The following is an 11404-nucleotide window of genomic DNA, read 5'->3' as shown; positions in this document are numbered from 1 at the left end:
GGTTCCCAGTGGCTGCGGAGATGGGCGTAGGGGCCAGGGTGGGCGCTGGAAGTTTCTGCCGAGGGGGACAGAGATTGGAAGCAGGTTGTGATGTTGAGGACGCTGCCTGCTAAGCGTAGGCAGCCCCGGGTGTTGTACACTTGGGATGGCAGGTCCTGTGTCCCCGTGAGTGTGACGTGTGTAAATCCTGTGGCAGTAGAGCCCTGCCTCCCTGCGTCACAGAACTGGGCTCCCTCCCCAGGGCTTGCAGGGGCTGACTTTCCAGCAGTGGGTTGCCAGCCCGCCCTTCCTAGGTGCCCCGGCAGCGTGATCCTCCAGCCTTCGGCCTGCGGCCAGCAGAGCTCCACCCTCCAGTGCAGGGGCTGAGGCCCCATCGGGGAGCCCCCAGAAGCCAGGCCTGAGAGGGCTGCCCACAGTCATTGTGTCTGCCACCACGCGTCACAGCGATTCTCTGCATGCACAGGTCACTGGCTTTAGTGGCATCCCTCCAGCTGTGTCCCCCCCCCTTCCCTCTCCTGACTGGCGTACTTGTGCATATGCATACACACACGCTTAGCCTCCAGCCCCTGAGTCCGTCTGGCTTCATGCTGGTGAGAAGGCAGCAGGAGGGTGACTGTCGTTACTCAGAGCTGAACTTGCCGCCCAGTTTAAAGCGGCTGCTTCAAGGGTGGTTCCCATTCAAAGCCTGCAGTGTAGCCTCGAGGGCCCTTCCAGCCCCTGCAGGCCCCACAAGTCTGGATTCTCTAAGAATGTGAGATGCTATAGCAGTTTCCCACCTTTTGATCCGCACCTGAGCCGACCGTTAGGTTGGGGTGCTGATGGGGTCACACGCTCTGTGTCAGCCACCGCAGCCCATGCCAGGTCTTCCTGGGGACAAAGTGATGGGACGGGGGCCGAGCATGACCCCAGAAGGACCCCTTGGAACTATATGACGTGGGCCAGCCGGGTCAGCTGTAGATCCCTGGGTAACGCTGGCAGGAAGTGGCCCAGCCCCCAGGTGCTCCACTGGACTTCTTCAAGAAACTTCCATCTGTCTGTCTACAGAGGAAGAACCCTACATGGCTTAGAAAGGCCTGGTGGTGGATTTTGACCCTGGGCATCAGCTGTAGTACCAGCCTGCCTTTGCCTTTTTTCGTTTTTTCCTAACGTCGAGAAACGTGCACTCAGTGGTTATTTGCCAATTCGAACACCTCCTAGGTGCGTTCAGTGCTGTCGTGGACGTCCCTGCTGCAGCAGGTCAGAGGCGCCTGGGCGGCGCTGTGGTTACGCCTGGGCTGCTTTGCAGAAGGTCAGCATTTCTCAGCCACCAAGCGCTCGGTGGTGGAAGAGCCACAGTCGGGCGCGCACACAGGCAGTTCCACCCTGTCCTGTGGGGTCGCTGCGGGTGGCACGGTGTGGTGTGGGGAACTGTTCCGAGAGAGGGCGACACTCTTCAGGTCCGACCCCCTCCTGCCCAGGCTGTTGTCGCTCCTGATCACCGGTGGTTTTCACTGTCACCCTCCTGCGCCTCGCCCTGCTGGGAACCACGCTCCTTCCGTCCCCCTGGACACACACGGGTCACTGGGGCCTGAGTGCAGACAGGACTGGCTGTGTCCTTATCTTGGCAGGACTGGGGGGAGGGGCCCGGTGCTCAGCAGCTCCCCTCCCCCTCCCAGGGTCAGAAGGCCTCAAGACGCTCCGCATCTTGTACGAGGAAGTGGATGAGGCCGAGGTGGAGGTCATCCACGTCCCTTCCCCTGCCCTGGAAGAGAGGAAGACGGATTCCTATCGCTACCCCAGGACCGGTCAGTGGGCCCCTGGCAGGGTGTGTGTGCCCCTCCTCTTGAAAAAAGCCAGACTGAACCTCAACAGCTCAGCTCTGCCTCGTACCCACCCCCACCCCCACCCCACGACCCCCACCTGGCTCACAGGTGGCCCTCCATCAGGAGACAGGAGGCTTGCACCCTGTGTGGCCCGATCTCACAGAAACCCCAGGTTCATTTTCTGAACGGGGGCTGCCATTGCCGGTGGGAGTGTGCCGCCCTCCAGCGGAGCAGGGTCCAGTGCCCCCACCCCGCCACCAGCTCTCCTCCACTCGCCCCCCTCCTTATGTGTGTGTGTGTGTCTCTGTGTGTGTTGAGCCGTTGAAGCAAGGCCAGGGACTCCCCACACCCCCTGTGGAAGCTAGGCAGCGTGCTACCAGAGAGCAGCAGGGTGACACCCTGGGGCAGGTGCAAGGCCCTGGCACACGCAGGCCACACCTGCCACATGCCCACCCTGCTCACTCGCTTTGCAGGCAGCAAGAACCCCAGGATTGCCCTGAAGCTGGCAGAATTTCAGACGGACGGCCAGGGAAAGGTGAGTGTCCTGGGGGTCAGTCATGGGAAGCAGGCAGGCGCCCCTGGACCATCGTTCACCTCGGTGTGGGAACCACGCAGTGCGGAGCTCAGGCAGGCAGGGCGTGGAGGGCATGGGGTCCCCCAGCACACATGTCCTCGGGCCTCCTCAGGGCAGTGGCCGCCCTCGACCTTTGACCAGTCCTCTTGCCCAGCTTCCAGAGTTGGGGCCTCACAAATGCCCACCCTGGCACTCAGACCTCAGGCCAAGTTCAGGCAGGTCCTCGAAGACCACCCCCACACCCCCCACACAGGGCGCAGACTGCCCAGGGCCCCGTGGACAAGGTGCGCTGCGGGTCATGACCAGTGGTCTTTCCCCGCAGGTCGTCTCTGCCCAGGAGAAGCAGCTGGTGCAGCCCTTCAGCTCGCTCTTCCCCAAGGCCGAGTACATCGCCAGGGCCGGCTGGACGCGGGATGGCACCTAGTGAGTGGCTGCGTGTGGCTCGGGGACACAGGGCCCTCTGTTGGTGCGCACACAGGGACACAGAGACACTGCTGGGTGCACACGAAACCCTGAACTAAACCCCCAGGTGACCCCCCCCCCCCCCGAGTTTCCACAGTTAGCCCTAAGCCACAGCAGTCAGAAGACAGCCATGGGGTAAAGGTCTGGTTGGGGGGGCCTTTGGGGCATTGTGACCACCTCTCCCACGCTGGGTGCAGAAACAGACCTGCCACAGGAAGGCAAGTCTACTCCTTACTGCCTGCTTACCGTCTGCTCTCTGGGCAGGTGGGACGTTGTGTCTCAGCCTTGCCCACGTGGTCCAGGTGCGCGGTCGGGCTCTTTGGACGGATCACTACGCCCCTCCCAGGGCTTTGTGCTTCTCTGCTGGCTTCAGTGGTCCCTTCAGTGGCCACACCAAGCTCTCAGTAAGAAAGGACCACGGAGCCCTGGTGGCTTGTGCGTCAGCCATTCGAACCCAGCAGCTGCTTCTCGGGAGAAAGATGGGGCTTTCCATTTTTAGTCTCGTAAGCCAACAGGGTGCCCGCCCCCTGCCCCCCGCAGAGTGGCCAGGAGTTGAATGGACCCCACGAGCGTGAACTTGAGAAAGACCTGCAGGGCAGAGACCCCCGGGGCTGGCCTGCTCTGCCCTGTGGGGTCGCTGTGAGTCAGAATTGGCTCAAGGGCAGTGAGTTTGGGTTTGGGAGGGAAGTCCCAGATCACAGTTCAGGATCAGGAACTATTGAGAATACAGTTCTTTAGTCAGGACAGCTTTTGAGCTGTGTCCACAAGCAGGCCTCTCCTGGCCTCTTGGGCCCTCCCGGTCTCTCCCCTGCTCAGACAAATGTTACAAAGCTCTTGAACTTCACCCGGAAGAGCTCAGAGGCACCCACTCTGTCAGCAGGCCTCCCCCTGCAGGCGCCCAGCTCTCTGGGGGTCCAGAAGTCCTTCTGCCTTCTCCCGCTTCTCTGCCTCTGCGCCTCACCGCTTACTAGCGTTATGGCTCTCTGGCTCCCAGCTGGGTCAGGAGATCCCAGCACAGGGAACCAGGTCCAGGGGACACACGGTGCTGCTGGGATCCCTGCTTTTCATAAGGTTTTCTGTTGGCTGATTCCTCTGGACAGCCTATTTCTTTGTTATCTGTTCTTAGTGAGAAAGTTCCGCCGAAAACAGTTTGTTTGGGGTGACCCTGCTGGTGTGTTTCGCGTCACGGCAACACGCCAGCCACCACGTGTCTGTCAGTTTGTCGTCTGTAGTGGCTGCTGTGCTGCTGGGAGTTGGGTTCCTGGGATTTCACACGCCAGCACGTTGTCACGCGTGCTTCGACCAGGGAGCCGTGGGCCTTGTTTGTCTATTCCCAGTGGTGTCCTGGGGGCACAGCGGGTAGTGGCGCGCTGCACTGCGCTCCCTTCACGGTCAGCAGTTCGAGTCTGCCAGCCGCTCCCCAGGAAAAAGATGGCACTCAGCTCCTGCCAAGACTCACAACCCGGGAGACTCGCAGGAGCGGCTCCATCCGGGTTTATGTCTTTGGTGGGCCGGAAGCACCTCATTTGCATAGTCCCACCCCATCCTCCCCTGGACGTCACATAGCTGGCTCTTCTTTCCCGCCATCCTGCGGACCGTCCGGCTCACAGGGGCCCACGGGTCTCCACAAACCTGTGGCCGCCCCAGCGACCCTCACGTGCAGCGACCCTGCAGGTCAGAGTACAGCGGGCCCCCGGGTCTCCAAGACTCTGTGTTTACATAACCAAACTTACCAACCCTGCCCGCAAGGTGATTAGCGGCCTACAGGACAGGGTCGAACTGCCCTGTGAGTTTCCGGCACTGTAACTCCTGAGAGAGCCACCAGGCTCATCTCTCTCCCACGGAGCAGCTGGTGAACTCGAACCACTGACCTTGCAGTTAGCAGCCCAACACGTAACCCACTGTGCCGCTGGGCCTCCTGGACCACAGGAGAAGGGCCGCGTTGTCACTCACAGCGCCACGCCTGGAGTAAGTGCAGACAGCCAGCTCTGCCCGTGTGTGGGCAGGTGAGGGAGGTCCGGCAGTGGGCCAAGGGGCTGGGTCAGGCAGGGGCCAGGGAGTGTGAAACTACGCCAGGGCTTCAGAACACCTGGAGGGGCTCTTGGGACCCAGCGCTGCGGAGTAAGGTGACTCCTGATCTGCCCTGCTCGGTACTTGGTCAAGTGTGGGTGGGGTCTGGAAGCCCTGGGTGCCGAGGTGAGGCCGGGACTGGCCCTTTTCCTTCTGGGATCCCAGCTCCCGCACAGGCCCCAGGGGTCAGCGTGGTTACCATTCAGAAATCAGCAGGTGTGGCTGCATGCCAATAAAGCGTTATTTACAAAATCAAGCAGCGGGCCGCGTTCGCTGAGCCCCCATCAGCAAGGCCTGAGTCGGAGGGGCACTAGGGGAGCATCGGGAAATGAGTGACTGCGTGAGGGTCTAGCGGTGCAGAGGGGCGCCCTGGTGGCGCAGTGAGGAAGTGCCTCCTGGCCCCCACGAAGAACACCCCGGGAAGCAGGAGCCCTGGTAGTTAACACCCCGGGAAGGTCAGGAGAAAGGCTTAGCGGCCAGCTTCCCTAAAGATTGGCCACTGGGCAGTCCACTCAGCCACACGGGTCCCCATGCACCAGCCACAGAGCAAGTCGGGAAAGGAAGCCACTGAGCCCACCCCCCACCCCCCTCTACGTCCCCCTGCAGTGCCTGGGCCATGCTCCTGGACCGGGCCCAGCAGCGCCTGCAGCTGGTCCTCCTGCCCCCGGCCCTGTTTGTCCCTGCCACTGAGAACCAGGAGCAGCAGGCAGCCTTCGCCAGGGCCGTCCCCCAGCACGTCCGGCCCTACGTGATCTACGAGGAGATCACCGACGTGTGGATCAACGTAAGGGCGGGAGCAAGGCCACCCAGCACAGCCCCAGTGGCCACGGGCGGGACCAGGCCTGGGTGGAGGAGGAGGAGGGAGGAAGAGGGGCCTCTTCTCAGCTCCCTGCCCTGACGGCCTTCCCTGGCCTGGTGACCCTGGCCCCTAGCACCCTATGGACCCCCCACCCCCACCCCGTAAAGCCTGGCCTGGTGGTCTCGGCCCTGTGTCCTGACAGCCTCCTTGGATAGGGCTGCCTTGGTGGCCCGGCCTTGTCCCCTGACTGCCTCCCTCTCCTCTCGCACAGGTGCACGACATCTTCTACCCGTTCCCCCAGGCCCCGGGCTCGCAGGAGCTCTGCTTCATCCGTGCCAACGAGTGCAAGACGGGCTTCTGCCACCTGTACCGGGTCAGCGTGCGGATGGAGCCACGCAGCTACGACTGGGCCCAGCCCCTGCAGCCTGCGGAAGGTGAGCTGCTGGGGCGGGCAGGGGTCCCTCAGCTGGCATCCTCGTCCTGGCGGGGACAGGCAAGCTGAGGTGACAGTAGGACTCATCGCCAGGCCTTGCTTGGTGGACCTGCCTTGGGTGAGCCGCAGGGGTGGACTGCAGTGCCACCAGGTGTCCTGGGTCTGAGGAGGAAGTTGAGGGCCATGGGCCAATTCTGTCTCCGAGCAGCCCCAGGTGACAAGGTAGAGCAGGCTGAGGACAGGACGTTCTGGGCCTTCTTCTGAGGGAGGTGAGACCCGCCGACCTGGTCCTGAGCAGGGAGCTCACCCCACCGCGCCCCAGGGCGCCCTCTGCACCATCAGACACTCGCTCACTCCCGGTACTTTGAGTAACCCCTCTGACTCAAGCCAGGGGCTCAGCATACTCTGACCAGGGGCCAGATCGGGCCCACTGCTTGGTTTTGTAAATAAAGTTTTACTGGTAGCTGAGAGCTCTCCCAGCTTCCCCGTGGTTATGTGCTGCCTGGTGAAACGCAGAGAAAGGGAAGGGACAGTCCCTACTCTGGGGGGGGTTCCATGAGGGGTGGGGGGTGTCTGGGGAAAGCAGGGGAGAACCAGTGTGAGGACCTTTGAGAAGAAGCGGCCCACCCATCCTCTGGGGACCGAGCAGCCCAGGCAGCACAGCCAAGGCAGGTGGGAGCCCTGGGCGACTCAGGTGCTCCAGCTACCGCAGGAGCGATGGCACTGGTTCCAGCGGTGACCATGGGGTTGTACCAGGTGGAGACGGCGCAGGGGCTGAGTGGGCCCCGGGAAAGCCCGTGCAGTGGCCCTGAGGCAGGCCCAGGAAGGACAGAGGCGGCGTCTGTGGCTGTGAGGGGGTGGAGAGGGTGCAGCGCTGTCATGGGTGGGTGTCCTGGGCACTGGGCGTGTTGAGCAGCACCCCTGGCCCCCTCATCCCCACCCATGACAAGCGTGCTTCCAGATGTGACCCAGTGTCCCTTGGGGGCACAGTCCTGGGTAAGGACCCCTGAGTTAGCGGGAGACCCTGCGTTCCATGATCACCTGATCCCTGCCATCCTGGGGCACTGCCCACATTGACATCCACACCCTGAGTGAGGAGGAGGAAGACCCCAGGGGCTGGAGGGTCCCCCTGGTTCATACCATTTGACCAGCAGGGCTTTATTCTGGGGTACCATGCGAGCAGGGGCCAAACTCAACATTTTCCAAATAATAGTCCCCACTCACGCACCCACCTACCCGCATGCTGACTCTGGCCCACTCCTCGGGGTGGGGGTGGGGGTTGTGCTGTGTGCTTCATGCTGACAGCACCCCCCCACACACAGTTACAGCCAGTAATGTCCCCATGAGGACCCCCAGCCCTCCAGCCTAAGCCAATCTTATGCACCGTGGTGACGGGCCGCGTCTGTCCCAGAACCCCGACACCCCACCCCACCCCCACCCCCGGGCCGGGTCAGGGTGCCTGCCCGAGTAGGAGGGGCAGAGGCTATTCTGAGGGGCAGCAGTGTCAACCCCTCTTCAGTCAACCCCTCCCCTTGGGTTTGTGGGCTGGAAGTCCTCCCGGAGGCCAGCGTTTTTTCTCAGCCGGCTTTAGCCGACATGGGGGATGGGGGTGCCCTCAGCCAGGGTGAGTCCCTGTCCCGAGAAAGCCAGCGAGGCGGCGGCCTGCACCTGCGCCGTGTGAGGACGTCCCGTGGGCTTGCTGAGCACCGTGACAGTGCCATCACCCCGACCACACAGGCTCCCGGAGCTCTGCCGGGCGCACCTGGTGTGGCCAGCACCGGCTTCTAGAATAGGGTTGCTTCTCGGCAACTGCCAGGCCCTCTCCCTCCGCAGTCCTGGGGCTGGTGCCCACCCGGTTGCGCCCCTGTGGGGCCCACTGAGCTGGCCCCTGGAGCCAGCAGGGGACGGGCCCGAGTGCCCTGCCCCCCTGAGCCCCCCTCACCTCCGTTGCTTCCAACCTTCCAGATGAGTTCAAATGTGCCGTCAAGGAGGAGGTTGCCCTGACCAGCGGCGAGTGGGAGGTCTTAGCCCGGCACGGCTCCAAGGTAGGACCACCGGCCCACCACGTGGGCTTCAGGAAGTCGGGGTATGGAGTGGGAAACCCGTCCTCCTCCATTCGATTTCTCCACAGGCCTTTCAGAGCCCCTGTGTGTTCCTCTCTCCCAGGCACCCCTCCTAGCGTGGGCCTGCCTTGCCCTGGTTTCTGCACACCCCTGGGTCTCAATGGGCCCCGGCCTCCACCGAGCCCCCGGCCCTGGTCTCAGAGGGGCTCATGAGTCCCCACTGAGCTCTCAGGTGTCCCACGCCCATCGGAGACCATACTTCCTGTGGCCGACCTGGCCCGCCCAGTACTCCACTGGGACTCACTGGTATTCAGGAAGCGGGTGGGGCTGGCACGGGCTGACCGCACTCTTGGCCACCCTAGGGGCGTGGTGGGCCCCGGCCACCCTCCCCAGTCTGTGTCCTGCTTCCTGCCAGCCTGGTTTTGTCAGTTTTCTCGGTGAGACATGCCTCGGTCCTTGGCCTGGCACGCAAGGGAACTCACGCCGAAGCCTGGTTTGCGATCCAAGTGGGCTTTTGTAAAGGACAAGTTTCAGGTGTTACAGTTAAGAACACGGCACCCTCTGGACTTCGCACACCCACACGTGGCGCCCTGAGTTCAGAGGGAAGACAAGAGACTGGCGCAGCTGTGGGGAAGGCAGAGAAGCGGCGGAAAAGAGAGGGGCCTCGGGGTGTGGCCGCAAGGGACTGGAGGAGCAACAGGGAGAGAGGGGGCGTCTTCTGGTTCCAGCCTTTTTAGAGCCTTTTGCTGGGAGGTGTGGTCGACGGTGTTGGTTGACCCCACTGGCTGATTTAGCCCCCCTAGCCTAGATTGGGGCCCATCCAGGTGTACTGCCTTCCTGGCTCCAGGGCCTGAATTGGCACGGGTCCTTTAGCCTTTATCAGCTTCCAACTTCCTGTAGGGGGACCCCTGGGCATGGAGTGCCCCTATCCGGCTACCTAACAGTTTCAGGGCCACCAAACCCCCAGGAAGCCCAAGCTTTGGGGCCCTCCAGTGGGCTTCCAGGTCCACTCCTGCCAAAGAGCTTGTGGAAACCACCTCCTGGCCCTGCAGGCCAGCCCCCGTGGGTGCCCAGACTGCTGCCCAGCCCTGGGGCAGGGAGAGGGACCCTGCCCTCTGGGCTCACGTCCTGGCGTGCCGTCCCTGCAGATCTGGGTCAACGAGGAGACGAAGCTGGTATACTTCCAGGCCACCAAGGACACGCCGCTGGAGCACCACCTCTACGTGGTCAGCTACGCGGCTGCTGGCGAGATTGTGCGCCTCACCACACCCGGCTTCTCCCACAGCTGCTCCATGAGCCAGGTGGGCTCGGCCCCCGGGAGGACCTGTCGCTGAGCCCCTCCTCACATCCTCGAGCCCTTACGTCCCTGTGTCCAATCGCACGTCCGTCCCGGCACGTCCGTCCCAGGTCCTTGTGCCCTTCGCTTTGGCTACCCTGTCATCCGTCTTGTGTCCCTGGCGTCCTGGCCCTCATCCACACGCAGTAGTCGGGGCTCCGAGGCGCCCAGGCAGGACAGCCTTGCTCCTCAGCCGCCTCACCTGCCGGGCAGGGCGCCGGACTCCCCAGAGTACACCTGTACTCTGTGGACTGGCAGCAGGGTGCAGGAGCCCCTGGCACCCTCCCTGAAGCTTCCACTCCCCGCCCCGCCCCCAGCACTTCGACATGTTTGTCAGCCACTACAGCAGTGTGAGCACCCCGCCGTGCGTGCACGTGTACAAGCTGGGCGGGCCCGACGATGACCCCCTGCACAAGCAGCCGCGCTTCTGGGCCAGCATGATGGAGGCGGCCAGTGAGTACCCCGGCCAGGCCGGCCACCGCACGCAGACCGCGCCTCGGGGGGTGGGCACCCTGGTCAGATGCAAACAAAACACGCTCGGCCCCTAAGCAGAGGGCTGGAGGTTGAAGCCCATCCCACAGCAGCTCAGAAGAAAGGCCCGGCAACCTCCCGCAAAGTTGCGCCTCTGAGCCCTCGGGACACACACGGGTCACAGCAGGAGGCGGGGGGGCCAGGGCCACCCCATCCCTGGCCTGCCACCACAGGGTGTGCCACTGCCCCCACCTAGCAAGGAGGATGAAGGGCAGCAGAGGGTGGAGACCTCCTCACCAGGGAACCCGCCAGGCTCCCTGCTGTCGCGCCCACTCCGACTTGTGGAGAGCCTGCAGGACAGGCTAACACTGTCCCTGTGGGTTTCTCCGACCTGATCTCGATGAGAGTCAGCGCCCCTGCTGGCTTCAAGCTGCTCACCCCACTCGTAACCACGACGCCAAGCCCAGACCAAACCCCTGCCCTCACGTAGATTCCGACTGAGAGGGGCCACTAGGGCAGCATAGCACTGCCCCTGTGGAGGCTCTGACTCTCCACGGAGGAGAGGACCCTGTCCAGCTCCTGCAGAGCAGCAGTAGCCGGTGGTTTTGAACTGCTGACCTTGCAGTTAGCAACCCCACGTGTAACCCCACGCCCCTCCCCCGGGGAAGCAGAGCTCCTTCAACACAGGTGGGATGGCACAGACAGTTCGGCGCTGAACAGTGATCCGCCAGTGGGCCCTCAGGACCCACCCCAAGGTGCCTCCGAAGAAGGGCCTGGCTAGCTACTTCCGAGCGCCCCACTCTGCAGACTCAGGGTGGGCCCAGTGGTACCAGCCCCACTCCTGGCCCCGGTCACCACGCCTGCCGGGACCCTGGGTTTGAAACCGGGAGAGATGGTGGCTTCCATGGCACCCACAGCTGTGCTCTGCTCCCACAGGCTGCCCCCCGGACTACGTGCCTCCCGAGATCTTCCAGTTCCGCACGCCCGCTGATGTGCCGCTCTACGGCATGGTCTACAAGCCTCACTCTGTGCAGCCTGGCAGGAAGCACCCCACTGTCTTATTCGTGTATGGGGGCCCCCAGGTGGGTGCGCGTCCACTCAGTCGCTGCTGAGCCCCGAGGCTCTGCTCCCAGCTTCCTGGGACCCTACTGTCCTCGGTCACATAGAACAGAGGCCCAGGCCCGGTTCCCCAAGGATTTGACAGTCGGGTTCTCACTGGGGGGGCTGGATCCGACCCCCATGGGGGCACGTGTGGGTCTCATAACTGGGGGAGGGGTGGTCCTGGCATTGAGTGGGGAGGCTGCTCAGCAGCCCACAGTGCACAGGATGACCCCAGCCCAAAAAGTTCTGCCCCGCCCCTGCACGTCAGGTCCCGGGGTTGTGGTGGGGTGGGG

The 11404-nt window shown here is 63.3% G+C and overlaps 1 protein-coding gene across 3 annotated transcripts in view; it reads left to right on the top strand.

Annotated features, from left to right (window-relative positions):
• DPP9 (dipeptidyl peptidase 9) overlaps window positions 1–11404 on the top strand; it is a 38865-nt gene that overhangs the window by 20736 nt on the left and 6725 nt on the right. The window contains exons 7-15 of one of the 3 annotated variants that reach the window (XM_004714357.2): window positions 1656–1784; window positions 2276–2337; window positions 2699–2799; window positions 5515–5692; window positions 5979–6141; window positions 8106–8185; window positions 9352–9504; window positions 9857–9992; window positions 10947–11111. In XM_004714357.2, coding sequence (XP_004714414.1) covers window positions 1656–1784; window positions 2276–2337; window positions 2699–2799; window positions 5515–5692; window positions 5979–6141; window positions 8106–8185; window positions 9352–9504; window positions 9857–9992; window positions 10947–11111 — 1167 coding nt within the window. Of the gene's footprint in view, window positions 1–1655; window positions 1785–2275; window positions 2338–2698; window positions 2800–5514; window positions 5693–5978; window positions 6142–8105; window positions 8186–9351; window positions 9505–9856; window positions 9993–10946; window positions 11279–11404 lie in introns of those variants that run through there. The other 2 variants (XM_045300090.1, XM_045300091.1) reach the window with 2 other exon arrangements.

This window comes from Echinops telfairi, unplaced genomic scaffold (genome assembly GCF_000313985.2).
Source record: "Echinops telfairi isolate 266 unplaced genomic scaffold, ASM31398v2 ScPeMD7_7459;HRSCAF=8497, whole genome shotgun sequence".
In the NCBI taxonomy this organism is placed as follows: domain Eukaryota; kingdom Metazoa; phylum Chordata; class Mammalia; order Afrosoricida; family Tenrecidae; genus Echinops; species Echinops telfairi.
Note: the sequence above shows the minus strand (reverse complement) of the source record. Positions and strands in the feature narration are given on the sequence as shown.